Source organism: Jatropha curcas, chromosome 9, assembly GCF_041381405.1.
Source record: "Jatropha curcas cultivar XTBG-Jc1 chromosome 9, XTBG_Jcur_1.0, whole genome shotgun sequence".
In the NCBI taxonomy this organism is placed as follows: Eukaryota; Viridiplantae; Streptophyta; class Magnoliopsida; order Malpighiales; family Euphorbiaceae; genus Jatropha; species Jatropha curcas.
The window spans coordinates 25,264,265-25,278,553 of NC_143159.1; the positions used below are offsets into that span (position 1 = coordinate 25,264,265).

The 14,289-nt window shown below is 35.6% G+C and overlaps 2 protein-coding genes across 2 annotated transcripts; one reads left to right on the top strand and one right to left on the bottom strand.

Annotated features, from left to right (window-relative positions):
- The first annotated feature begins 683 nt into the window (after positions 1 to 683).
- Positions 684 to 1,474, top strand: LOC149493906 (uncharacterized). The gene is made up of 2 exons (XM_089725741.1): positions 684 to 1,191; positions 1,428 to 1,474. Exons 1-2 carry the CDS (start codon positions 684 to 686, stop codon positions 1,472 to 1,474), a joined length of 555 nt encoding a protein of 184 aa, XP_089581867.1.
- Positions 1,475 to 8,233: 6,759 nt separating this feature from the next.
- Positions 8,234 to 13,374, bottom strand: LOC105637912 (hypothetical protein). Its single transcript, XM_012221587.4, has 2 exons — positions 12,334 to 13,374; positions 8,234 to 8,638 (listed from the first exon to the last, which is right to left on the bottom strand). Exons 1-2 carry the CDS (start codon positions 13,240 to 13,242, stop codon positions 8,507 to 8,509), a joined length of 1,041 nt encoding a protein of 346 aa, XP_012076977.1. The 5' UTR covers positions 13,243 to 13,374; the 3' UTR covers positions 8,234 to 8,506.
- Positions 13,375 to 14,289: the final 915 nt, after the last annotated feature.

Genomic DNA, 14,289 nt, shown 5'->3' on the forward strand with positions numbered 1-14,289 from the left:
TCCTTTCATTACTTGCATATACAGAAAAAACAGCATTAATAATATATCAGTTGCTGCACCTTATATATATATATTCAAAACTCTTGTTTCTATTTTTCTTTCTTGGTATCAGAGCCTAAATCCAGGCCTTTTTCTTTCATATTACTCTCCTGGCTTCCTCTTCCCTTTCTCTCAATGTCGGAAATTTCGTCACCCTCAAATTAACCCAAAATAATTATTTGTTATGGCGTGAGCAAGTTTTAGGACTTGCCGAAAGCCAAGATCTCACAGAACACATCACTGAAGAACCCCCAATGAACCCAGCCGGATCGGACAAAGCCACAGATCAGGCCATTCAAAATTTTACTACTTGGAAAAAGGCGGATCGATTGCTTCGTGGATGGATCATAGGGACTCTCTCAGAAGAATCCCTTGGTCTAGTTATTGGCCTTGACACAGCGTTTGCTGTGTGGAATGGTTTAAAAGAATCATACTCCCAAGTTTCTCAAGAAAGGGAGTTTACACTCTGTCAACAATTAACCTACCTTCGCAAAGATGAGACTGTACCCATCACCACTCATATTCGCCAGTTTAAAAATATTTGCGACAGTTTAGCTGCAATTGGCCGCCCCATTTCAAAAAAAGAAAAAATTTACAGCCTATTAACAAGCCTTGGTCCTCAATATGAAACTTTCACAACCACCATGTTGAAACCCCCAACTCCGTCTTACACTGAATTAATTTCCCAACTTCAAAACCATGATCAAAGGCGAACCTGGTTCACAAACACTGGAAATTCGGCCTTGGCTACTCGTACTCCACATTTGGCATTTTATGCACAATCAAAGAGAGACCAGCAGTTTGGTGTGTCAAATTCCAACTATGACTCAAAAAATTTTCGCTCATCTTTTTCTTCTGTAGGGCGTGGATTTCAAGCACAGAATCAAGGGAATTTTTCAGGCCAAACACGACGACCTGCACCACCTGGAAAACGAAGGATGACAGTAGCAGAACGCGAACTTTATCGAGATGAAACCTGTCAGATTTGTAGCAAAAAAGGACATATTGCGAAAATTTGCTGGTGGATCCCTTCTTCAACACCCACAGAATCCCTTCCACAAGCTCTGGCGTCTTTAACACTAGATAATAGTGTTCGTGACCATGATTGGACGTCCGATACCGGTACTACCAATCATATGACTGGTAATGAAGGTATGATATCTAGTCTATATAAATATACAGGTAGCGATTCTGTAATTATAGGAGATGGTTCTTCCATCCCTATAGCAGGTGTTGGAACTGCTGAAATTTGTAAGAATAATAATGTTCTTCCTTTATCTGAGATTTTGTATGTTCCTAGCTTAAAAAAGAATTTACTATCAGTAAGCAAGTTAACTTCACAATTTCCAGTAAATTGTGAGTTCACTAACGATTCGTTTATTGTGAAGGAATGGAAGACAGGCGCAACAATCATGCAGGGACCAAAGAAGGGTGATTTGTATACGATTTCCAGTAGTCCTGAGGCTAATTTTTCATTTCGTTTTAAGTCTTGTAGTGCCGATGTGTGGCACCAACGTCTAGGACATCCACAAATGTCTGCTTTAAATAATCTGCATAATAAAGGCCTCATCTCTGTTAGAGGACCATTAAAAATAAACCAAGTTTGTGATAGTTGTCAGCTGGGGAAACTCAGCAAATTTCCTTTTTATAAAAGTGCTAATTCTGCTACAACTCCTTTTGAAAAAATTCATTGTGATGTATGGGGTCCAGCCCCAGTTCTGTCAATTGAAAAATTTAAGTATTACGCTTGTCTTGTCGACGATTTTTCCAAATATGTGTGGATCATACCCTTGCGCTTAAAATCTGACTTTTATTCGGCTTTCATTGCTTTTGAAAGTTACATTAAAAGACAATACAATGCTGTTATAAAAGTTTACCAATCTGATGGCGGAGGTGAATTTGTTAATTCTGCTTTGGCTACACATTTTCTTAAAACTGGTATAGTTCACCATATTTCGTGTCCATATACACCAGAACAAGCTGGAACAGTTGAGCGTCGACATCGTATAATTCGTGAGTTGGGAATGTCCATGTTATTTCACAGCCGTCTTCCCTTATCTTTTTGGTTTAATGCTTTTTCAACTGCAGTATATTTAATTAATAGGCTTCCATCATCATCAATTTCTTTTGAGTCACCATTTTATCAATTACATCATAAGCATCCTGATTACTCTGTTTTACGGGTATTTGGGTGTAAATGTTTTCCGTATATTTGGGATACAAGGAAAAATAAATTTGACCCAAAGTCTGTTCTTTGTGTGTTTGCAGGCTACAGTGATAAATACAAGGGCTATCGATGTTATGATATTCAGAATCGGAAATACGTTATTTCCAGGCATGTAGTGTTCGATGAGGGCTATTTTCCTTATAAATCAAAAGAAAAAAAATGCATCTCAATGTGCAAAACAAGTATTTGATACTTGGATACCACTACCAGCTGATGTGTCACCTATAGAGGACAAACCCAACCAATTATTATCCCTGATACCTGTCCCGTTTCCATTGCAAAAAGACTCGACACAATTAGAAACTGAGCCACCTGCATGTAATATCCCTCAGATAAATTCAAACACATTAGAAACAGGTCCCTCTTCAACGAATTCACCCGCAGCAGCGTCTGCTGATGAATCCGCACCACTGGTGGATCCTCCTTCTCCACTGCCCTCACCAAATTTGGGAACAGGTACTCTTTCTTCGCCCTCATCTTTGTCCACGCCATATACCTCATCTTTCCCTATTACGCCTGATTCCCCATTACCTAATTTTCCCTCATCTTCTGGTTCGTCAAATCCCCAATCGCCAGCCACGAATTTGTCGTTGTCTGACACTTCTTCCATTTTGCCTATTCCTAATATTGAAACTGAAACACTCGAAAATCAGTTGAACGTTCCATCCCCTGAATTATTTGTTTCAGTTGATGAAGTTTCCTCTGGAACAGTCCCTCACGCACCGATACAGGGTTCTCCCCGTCATTCAATGGTAACACGTTCTCAGTTAGGGATTGTGAAACCGAATCCTCGCTATGCTCTTTTAACAGAGGTGGATACTTCAATTCCGAAGGAGCCACGAACGGTACGACAAGCCCTGGCACATTCTGGTTGGAAACATGCCATGGAAGAAGAATTGACAGCATTACACAATAATCAGACATGGACTTTGGTTCCTAGATAGGCAAGCATGAATATTATAGGATCCAAATGGGTGTTTAAGGCTAAACTGAAACCAGATGGTACTTTGGATAGGCTGAAAGCGCGATTAGTTGCAAAAGGCTTTCATCAAATTGATGGTCAGGATTTTACAGAAACGTTCTCCCCCGTCGTCAAGCCTGGAACTATTCGAATGGTTCTTTCGATTGCTTTGGTTCGGCATTGGCAGGTACGTCAGCTTGATGTCAAAAATGCCTTTTTGCATGGGCATATAACAGAGGATCTTTTTATAGACCAACCACCAGGTATGATTGATTCCCAATTTCCGACACATGTGTGTAAATTGAAACGAGCTTTATATGGTTTGAAACAGGCTCCGCGAGCCTGGTTTGACAGATTGAGTAGTTTTTTAATTTCTTATGGTTTTTTTTGTAGTTTGGCCGACCCTTCCCTGTTCATTTTTAAGTCTACACAAGGCACACTTGCACTTTTAATCTATGTTTATGACATGCTTTTGACAGGTTCTTCAACTTTGTTAATTGATAAATTTGTCCAGCTATTGTGTAGTGAATTTGCTATGAAAGACCTAGGGCTCTTGCATCATTTTTTAGGTATAGAGGTTACACACACAGATGATGGAATTTCGTTGAATCAGACCCATTATGCTTTGACATTGCTTGAACGGTTTGGAATGGTTGACAGTAAACCCATGGCTACTCCCTTGGAGCTCAAACCGGCTGTTGAGAAGGTTGCAGCTTCTGTTGACTCTCATTTGTATCGGAGTCTAGTAGGCGCATTATAGTATTTAACACTCACACGTCCGGATATTGCTTTTAGTGTCAATTTTGTTTCTCAGTTTTTGCAGAATCCAACAGTGATGCACATGAAGTTTGCCCATCAGATCCTTCGGTATGTTAAAGGAACTTTGAGTCTAGGAATATATTTCACTTCCAAGTCTTCGTTGTTGTTGCAGGGTTATGCTGACGCTGATTGGGCTGGTTGTCCTCTCACAAGGCGTTCAACAACAGGGTACTGTACATTTCTTGGACAGAATCTCATTTCCTGGTGTGCAAAAAAACAGCACACTGTCTCCCGCTCAAGTACTGAAGCGGAGTACCGAGCCATGGCCCACACTACTGCGGAACTCACTTGGCTAACTTATTTGCTTCAAGATTTTTCCATTCCCATGCCAGTTCCACCGACACTATACTGTGACAATCTAAGTGCACTGTTTCTTACAGTCAATCCTGTGTTTCATGCCAGAAGTAAACATATCGAGCTCAACTACCACTTTGTTCGAGAACAAGTTGCACGTGGTCTTCTAGTAACCAAATATGTTCCCACTACTCAACAGGTAGTTGACATCTTCACTAAACCCATACACAAGTCTGCCATTGCTATATTTCGCAGCAAACTATGCCTCCAGCCCCGGCAAAGTTTGAGGGGGGATGTTGATGATCACAGGAGTGATAAGGTGGTTATAAGTGATCACACTTCCTTGCAAGCTCCTGTTGTGGAAAATAAGGAGAAATAAGGTGGTTTATGGAGGAATAAGGATGGCTAAATATTTTCCATATTCTGTTAGATATATTTGGTTGTTGGATTACCATGTGCAGATTGTATCTTGACTGAGTTGGTAGCTAGGATCTGCTTTCAATAATTAGTTAATAATTATTAAGGGATTTTTTGTACTTAGTCGTGGACTTAACCACTATATAAGTGGCTTCCTTTCATTACTTGCATATACAGAAAAAACAGCATTAATAATATATCAGTTGCTGCACCTTATATATATATATTCAAAACTCTTGTTTCTATTTTTCTTTCTGAAAGGAACTCATTAAATGCTTTTTAGGTGAATTGGTAAGATGTTAGACCCCATCAGGTGAATATATGTAAGGTGGGCTTACTTGGAAGTATTACCAATTAACTAGCTAACTTGTCACTCTTATATGCTCTTGATGGATATGGTATTTAGTCGATGTGAGTGTTTTTAAGAGACAACTGGTGCAATTGAATGTCATGAGTTGTATGCATGTTATTATCACTTGAGCGGCTGAATACATAAATCACTCTTGTACTTTTCACAAAAAATTTCATGCACCCTCAACTTTTGTTTTGACCAATTTAACATTTTAACTTATAAAATTATTCTTGTTAAATACTTTATGTGATCCATTGTACATCTTAATTTATAAAATTAAATCAATTAAATATTTATTAAAAATTTAAAAAAATGTAAAATTATTATTCCAAAAGTTGTATTAACCAGATATCAAATTAATATTTTGCATATAAAAGCCAAAAAACCTTAAAATTTACTATTTTTAGTGTAAAAAAGAGCAAAATTATTACAAAAAAAATTGAATTCACGGTGGCCCAAAGTCAATTTTTTAATTTAGGGTGCCACAAGGTTTGACCAAATTATTAATTCTTCTAAATTATAACGACATTGGGGTAGTTTGACCAAATTATCCTTCATATCAAAACTAATGATAATTGATAAAAATAGTTATTGTGTCTAATATAAATAAGATAACATTGAAAAAAATATCATTTATTACACCTTAAAACACTCAAGTGACTTATATTTTGATATACGGAGGGAGTAAATTGTTTGAGGAAAACAAATTTCGGGTACATTTAAAGAGAGGCTTACTTTAGTTGTAGTAAACAGTTTTTTCTATTTCTTTTTCATTTTTCCGTTTCAAATGCACACAAATGCCTATAATTTTTCATCAATTACACAGATATACAGCTCTTATATTTATTTTTGAGGAGGAACCGAGCTTAAAGAAAATTTAATAGTCCGGTTTATTCTGTACTCAGATTGTTAAAAGGCATATCTCCTATATTCCTTGTTATGTGTCAAGTGTTCCAACTTTAGACTCAGTCTTTGTATTTGTTTCTATTAAATTTCTGCATAGAATAAGTAAAGTTCCAGTAGAGGAAATTAAGGTTTCTGCATCAAGGAGTAAATATGTTTATCATATTTTAATTTGACCAAGAACCAAATTATTGGGTTTTAAATATAATCTCTCGATTGATCAGCTTGATTGGAAATATGTTTTATACTAAATATATAGGTTTTTTCTTTTTTTCTTTTTATTGTTGTTGCAGCACCTTCTCCAATCAAGCTTCATATTTTGAATCGTCGATAATTGATTTTAGTGAATTTTAGGAATTTTTTAAAGGTAAATATTCAATTTCATACTCGTTCAAACTCGAAAGTTAATTTTATTTTTATTTCAATTTTGCTTTCTCCACTTCAAGACATTATAAATCTTCTATGCTACTCGTTTATTGCAAGTGGTTAACCACATGCACTAACCATTTTTCGATGTGAAGTTCGTTTAAATTGTTTTGGGCGGAATGCATCAATTTGATCATATATTTTTGGCGATTTTCTTCGTGGCCTCCTGAATTTTATGAGGACCCATCATAATTATGTACTTTCACATTTCACTAATTATTTCCCTCGCTAAAATGAAATGTGAAAATATATGGTCATTATCGAACCCTTGCGACGAGAAGCATATTATTATTGAAATGTAGTGCGGGATTATGATTTAAGAAGCTGTAAAGATAATCGGTCAAAATTTCAAGGTCAGAATTATGCATTAGGTCGATTTTTTTGGGATGAGCTTCATCTTCATTCTTTTTGGATATAATTAGGCATTTTGTTCCTTTATCCTTAAATTTAAGGGTCGCCAAAATCTAGTTTTTGGAACCAGAATCGTTGGTTCCGAACCGGTGGAAATCGAAACCAGAATCGACTCGAACCGATTCGGTTCCCACCGGTTCAGAACCGACGGTTCAGAATCGACGGTTCTGTTCCAAAAATCGAATTTTGGCGACCCCTTAGTGTAAGGATAAAGGAACTGGAACCGGTTCAGTTTCGGTTCCACCAGTTTTGGAATCGTGAACCGGCAGTTCTAGTTCCTGTCGGAACCGTCCTAAACCGGTCGGAAAACTGCCTGAAGAACCGGCCGGAACCGTTGAGGAGCTGAAATCATTCAGTTCCAAACTGTAACCAGAACCGTTAATTTTTGGGTCGGTTCCGATTTCAAATTTTTTGGAACCAGAACCTTCAATTCCGAAACCGTAGCGACCCAGCTTACATTGCATGCAAGAATTTCAAAATAACTTTCGTACATGTCAATGTCCAATTATTAATTCCTAGTAAATACTCACTAACCATAACCAATATTTCCATTTGCCTATCCATTTATTTCAACTATAACTTTAATAATTGATTATCACATAAAAAAAATAATGGTGAAAAAATAGATCAATAGGTTATTATGTTCAAATAAATAAATTAAGTAAACATGGGAAAATAAAATACACGGACCATCATATTCCTCACTAGTCTTAGTAAACCTTTCAAGTTTAAATTTCTAAGTTTATATATCATTTGAGAATATGATTTAGGAATTTGTTGTTTTCATTGCAAAAGACCTTCCTATTTCCAATCTTGTTAAGTATAATCCCTTGTCTACGCCACCATGCATTATGTGCAAATATTTTCTTTCATTTGACAAAAAATTATCTTATAAAATTACATCTATTAAACACTTCAATTTACAAAATCATTTTATTGAACACTTATAAAATTAGATTAATTAACACCTATTGAATAGTTGAAATTAGTAAAAATTATTGTTTCAAAAGTTACATTAATTACTTATGAAATCATAATTAGTAAAAGTCAAAAAATATTATTGTTAGTGTGAAAAGATATATAATGTTACCAAAATTTATAAATTTAAGTTCATGATGTCAACTACAAAGTTCAGAATGCGATAAGATTAAAGTTACAACATTCAGTATTCCACCCTCCTACCGAATGAAGATCAAGTATTTTGTCTCACTTGGGTATATTATTTAATCCCCAAGATTTGATCTTAATTATTACTTATCCCTATATTTTAACTAAATAGGCAGTTTTTTGATATCATGGATATAAATTTGTAATCACTTGTTACAGAGCCCAAGAAAGCATTATGCTAACATTAAACAGAGTTCTACCAAATATGAGAAGGATATGTTCAACGAATCAAAAGCAGGATGATAACTCAGAGAAGAGGAAAGCATCTTTTGACCTTACATGATCTCTTTGATAATGAGACCCTCAGAATAAGTTGGTCTGAAATGTATACACATATTTAAGTATGTTCCATATATAAAGTAAAATAAAAAAGAAAGCACCCAGGATTTACTTACAGAGGAGGAACAATACAAACATTAAAACTTACAAATGTTCACATAATGCTTCAACACTTCCCCCATTATATCTACCGCATAACATTGCTGCTTTTTCATCTCAAAGTCATCACGGGCCATGAATTAACCCCAGATGCTGGCAACAAAGGCCGTACAATGGGGACCCGTCTCACTACTGAAAATGCTTCATTAAGACGTGCAGCACGACTCATGAACTGGGAAACCTTCTGCAGATGGAGATTAGAAATAGAACTCAACATTTATGGAAATCAGAAATGAAAACCAAACCAAAGCTGGACGGCTATGTCCTCTTTCAACTTTTGTGAAATAGTTTCTGAATTCCCCATAATATAAGGTAATTTGCAATAGAGAGTAAAAGTTGTATGCAATAATTTTAAAGAGATCAGACCATATCTGCTCAGATTATAAATTGGGAACAAATAAAACTGAAAAAACTTTTACTGCCTGCAGACCTATATACAAGTCTCAAGAACCGTTTTAATCAAGAGCATAACTCATAAAGATTGTGATTGCAAAACCAGAAATAATCTTTCAAACAGAAGTTCGTGATGTGCAGGCATATAAAGGCAGCAAATAATACAGGATATACGAATTCACAATTGTTTCTCCTCTAAAGGCTAATAATGGAAAGAAGAATCTTGCAAAAAAGTTGCTTGGGAGGATTCAACTAACATCCCTTGTGTTCTATGAGGACAACCTAATTATCAAATCCCTCGCTCTATCAGTTGCAAGTGCAAATACAAAATGAAGAAATAGATTAAAAACAAACACTTTGATGACCAAAAAATATACACAGAAAGAAAGACAGAGAAGCTAGTACAGAATACATAATGGCTAATGCTCAAGATCAGCTTTAGTAAGATTGAAAGTGAAGCAACCAAGTAGAACAAAAAATTACACAAATGAGAAAGGTATTCAAGTCCACAACAAAGTATTACTTGATTATTCTGCATGTTTACAATTCGCAAGCAGCAGACAAGGGGTTAAACATATTCTGTCCCATATATATCAGTAAGTTATGCTGCCCCTGTAGACTTGACATCGTAAAGACAAAAACAAGCCAAGTTCCAGAACACTTAAAGGCAACTACTACAATTTTCAGAACCATATTCTTGAGCTTCATCTGATGTTTCATCTTAAATAACCCAGAAATATCCACCTGGTTGGCATAGAAATGCAGCACAGTGCTAGGCTTATTAAAGCAGCATAATGGCAAGCCTTTCCCAGGGCTTGTAAATCACATCTATGTATCGCCTATTCCTAAAGTAATGAAGAGTATGCCACACCCTATTTGATTGTTTCACGTAAAGTATGTTACGACCCAACCTAACTCGAGTGGTTGGAAGATGAGAAAGGGAAGGAAAGAGAGTGAAAACAGAAAGAGAGATTTTGCAGAGATAAAGGATTCTGATATTGTGAAAATTTTCTAATTACTACTCGCGAAGGCCCAGTTATATTGATTAGGACTTGGTTTATAAGAAAACAACTAAAGTGACTAATTAAACCAAGGAACTGACACTATCAATACAAAATGACTCTGCTACTCGCTACATATAAGCTTGTGTCCAAATCTTAGCTAACCATCATGAGTCTCTCCTAATGACATCTTAAGAGTCCCTGACCGCCTGCCATACCATGCAGACTACTTTAGATAATGTCCTTATTGCTTATGAGTGTTTCTATTATACAAGGATAAAAAAAAAAATTAAAAAAAAATTAAAAAAAAAAAAAAAAAAAAAAAAAAAAAAAGAGGGGAAGGAGGAGGTTTCCAGCATGTAAACTAGACATGTCTAAGGATTCTAACAGGGTAGAATAGGCATTCTTGGTGAAAATCATGGGCGGATTGCATATTCTGAGGATTTATTTGCTTCCAGATTGGGCTCAGCTAAGAAATGGATTGGCCTTAGGTATCAGGCGTGTGTTAGCTGTGCATTATTCTATTTTTATTAATGCCTTCCCAGTTGCTAATATTCATCCAACAAGAAGACCTTCTATCTATGTATTTAAGTGCAGAGGGTGTTTCAGGTCTCAGCCAAAGGCCCAAAGCCAGAAAAGTAGGTAGTCTTAATAGGGTGAAAGTTATGTTTGCAGAATAGCACTAATAATATTATTCTTGCTATTCACTGATGATAGTATCCTTTTCTCAAAAGCATTCCAAAAAGATCCTTAACCATTAAAGAGATTCTCAAACAAAATGAGCAAGCATCTAGTCGAAAAAATAAAGTAGGATAAAAACCAAGGGTTACTGGTTACTTGCCGTAGCAATGCATCCAGAGATGCAAGGATCATTGTATTAGCATCCTGAATGTGAGGGAGATTGATAAATATGAAAATACTCGGGCTTGCCTGCTGCTATCAGGAGATCAATAAAGGTTGGTTTCAATTCAGTTAAGGAACCCAAGTAGAAGGAAACTCTGACACTAGACAGAAAAGTCATTGTAGAGGGCAAAGTTGTTCTGAGAGGGCTAAGAGGAAGGTTTTTATTAAATATATAGCCCAAGCAATTGCTAGTTTTATAATGTCCTTTTCCACTGCCTCAGAGACTTTCTGATATAACAAAATTTTTAATATTGAGGTTGTGATGGGGCCACAAATAGAATAAACAGAAAATTCATTAGTTAAGCTGGACCAAAATGTGTGCACCCAAAGCAGATAAAGGACTAGATTTTAGTGTTATCAGTTCCTTTTATTATCAGTTCAAAAGTCATTCCTTTACTTTAGTTTTCCTCGTAAAATAAGCTTGGGAGGTAATAAAAGAATCCAGTGTCTTTGATTCTTACTGCTAATGTTGGATTCGCTCCAAGCTACATGTGATGCAGTATATGTTTAGCAAGGAACTTATTGACACAAGGCAAGAGGCAGATTATGGAAGACAAGGAATATTAATATATGTAATAAATAGTGATGAAAAAAGATAGATTTCATTCCATTCACACCACATTAAACTAAATAACCCTATGTGAAATGCTACAGAGACTTAATACTGAGCTGCTGAATGGCTGATCGAGGTTCCTTTTAGCTTCCAAGCACCTGGTGATAGTAGAGGCAATATAGGATAGACCATCCTCAATTTCAACGGAAGAAAGTAGCATCTTTTATTTTTCCTGTCCTATTAGCATATGAACCAGATAAAAAAAAAATGCCCCTTGAGCATCATTTAGCCATCAAATATTAAAATGCTTCTTGAGCATTACTTGGTCCACAATCTTGATAATTCTCTCATTTTCCCAACTTTTCTACAATTACAATCCATATAGTTTTACAGATTCCCTTTTCCAATATCTCATATTTCTAAGTAACCTCAGAAACTCCTAACTTGAGCCATTTTCTAACAGATCTACTCAATTAATTCCTTATTTGGCCAATCATGACCAGCTAGACACCAAGAACTTCTATTAGATAATCATCTACTGGTGGTGGCAATAACATATTCCACCTTTATTTCATCAAGCAAAGGCTAGTTCAAGAAGAGGAGAAAAGACAAAAGAAAATGGAGCAGGGGGCTGTTACAACCACTATCTTAAACCAAATTCCTAGAATGAAAGAAGGCCAGGAATATATGCAGAGGAAATGCTACTACCAAGTCCTCTGTGCCGTTGCACTCGAAATGAATAATAATTTATTTCATAAAGATAAGTTAACTTTTAAAATCTAAAAGGAAAAATGTCACGACTAATCGTAAAGCATGAAATGGCAAGTTAAAAAATTAGTCCAGCCAAGAAACATAGGCAGCTAAAAACAAGTTGTCTGAATCTCGATGAGAAATCTAGATTAGAGTTAGAACACCCTGCAGATACAACTGTTGCAAAACTCATAGTGATAAATCACAATTAGCACTTGACCAATTTAACCATATTATTACCACTTGAAATGGCCAAATTAAATAAAAGTAACGACTGACCTTGTCATCCACAGTGACCTTAAGCGGCAAGCCCCTTGTCTTGCGCTTCATCCTGTACAATCTCCGTCCCAATATAACAAATCCCATAAAAGCTGCAGCCATAGAGAAAGTCCAAACAGGACTGATCCTGAAAACGCAATATTTCAACAGCTCAAAAGGAACCTTCCACCATACTACCTTCCTCTTCTCCTCATCACCTCCTGGTTTCCTTTCACCAACTGCAATAATGCTCGAATTTTCCTCTTTTGATGCATCTCCAATGTTGGATTCACCCAAAATCTCAGAACCCTCTGTCACTCTCCCAACATCACCAAAAACCAGATTATCACCACCTGAATCCGACCAGAACTTGCTAAAATCCTTATCCTTACTATGGTTTTCTCCAAATTCTTCAAAACCAGACTGCGATTTCACATTCTCATCAGACCCCACTTCGTTTTTGCCCTCCAAATTAATAAGATTACTTTCACTAGACTCAAATTTCCCTTTTTTACCTTCAATTTCTCCAGCTACTCCAAAAACAACTTCAGTTTTCACATTTTCCACAAAACCCAATTCACTTTTCACATCAAAATCAGTAAATTTACGCTCATCAGACCGATCACTACCCGAATCAGACCAAAATTCACCCGAATTCCTCCTCTGATATCGAGTTTCCGGCCCAGGATCAATCCAACTAGGATTATCAGACTCAATGGAACCCTCGTCACTAGCATCAATAGCAGTTTTAGCATATCTCTCATCATTTTCAAGAGAGAAGTAATCTAACCTGAGAACACCTTCAGATTCAACCTCAATTTCTTCAATATTCCTCGAATTATTCACTGACTTGGGCGAGTTAACTCCGTCTGTATCCGAGTTGACAAGGAGTTCCCAGTCTTGAAACTCAGCTGAAGCATCTCCGTCCATGATCGTTGAATTGGAGAGTCAAAAGTGAACAACAAACTCTCTTTCTCTCGACCAAAACAGAGACCCAAAATGAAGAAAAGAGAAAAATCTAATAAAATATATTACCATTAAAGAGGAAAGAAAGGGTAAGATGCAGAGGTTAGTTTTAATAGGTAACCCTCACACGCAGTTAGTTGGTCCCCTGTCTCTCCCTCCCCACTGAATTCTCTTCCACTATTATTTTTCTTTTTCCAAATTTATTTATTGTGAACTTAATTCATTTAATATATCTTGCCGTTAAATTCAGAAAGATATAATTGGCATATTTATATTAGAAATTAATTTTCGATTAATATTTTAGTTGAATAATTCACGAATTGAGAAAATTAATTTATTTAAATATTAATAAAAAATTAAAATATTGAGGGTGTACATTATAAAAAAACGAATAAGGTATTGCATTAAAAAAAAAAAAAAGGTTACCACAGTAACTTTTGAAATAAAATTTACAGACGAGCTTCCATTAATAGAATTTTAGGAAAACAGATAATAAAATTAATCAGTCAATCAACAGCTCTATTACCATCTTAATTTTGACAATTTTTTGAAATAAAATAATTAAAATTAATTGTAATTTTAATTATTTTTTCTAAATGTTTATAGAATACACGAGAGGAATTACTCTTTCTTTTAAATAATATTTATCAAATTGATAATAAATGTGATGGCCGATCGAACTTAAATTTAAGACCTTTCATTTTAAACATTTTTCTACAATATGCAGAAAGATAAAAAACGCACATCAGATTGAAAAATATTTAAAATGTTATTTTGGGTAAAAGAAACATTTTAAAATATTATTAGGTTTCTATTAAAAAATGATATGAAACTTTAGTACCTGGGCCAATGGAATTGCAATATGTAATGAGAAGTAGTGTAACGGTGTGTATTGGAATTATTCTTTTATTTTTATTTTTATTTTCTTTTTGAAAATTGAATTATTCTTTTATTGAAGGCAAGGGAACAGACAGAGATATATCCTTTCGAGGACAGGGGGGAAAATCTAGA

Excerpts from the sequence above, each read along its gene's own strand:
- LOC149493906 (XM_089725741.1), top strand. The coding sequence starts at position 684 with ATGTTGAAACCCCCAACTCCGTCTTACACTGAATTAATTTCCCAACTT. Across the intron at positions 1,192-1,427 it reads TCATATGACTGGTAATGAAG|GAATGGAAGACAGGCGCAAC; the intron begins GTATGATATCTA and ends TTTATTGTGAAG.
- LOC105637912 (XM_012221587.4), bottom strand. The coding sequence starts at position 13,242 with ATGGACGGAGATGCTTCAGCTGAGTTTCAAGACTGGGAACTCCTTGTC. Across the intron at positions 8,639-12,333 it reads AGGTCACTGTGGATGACAAG|AAGGTTTCCCAGTTCATGAG; the intron begins GTCAGTCGTTAC and ends CTCCATCTGCAG.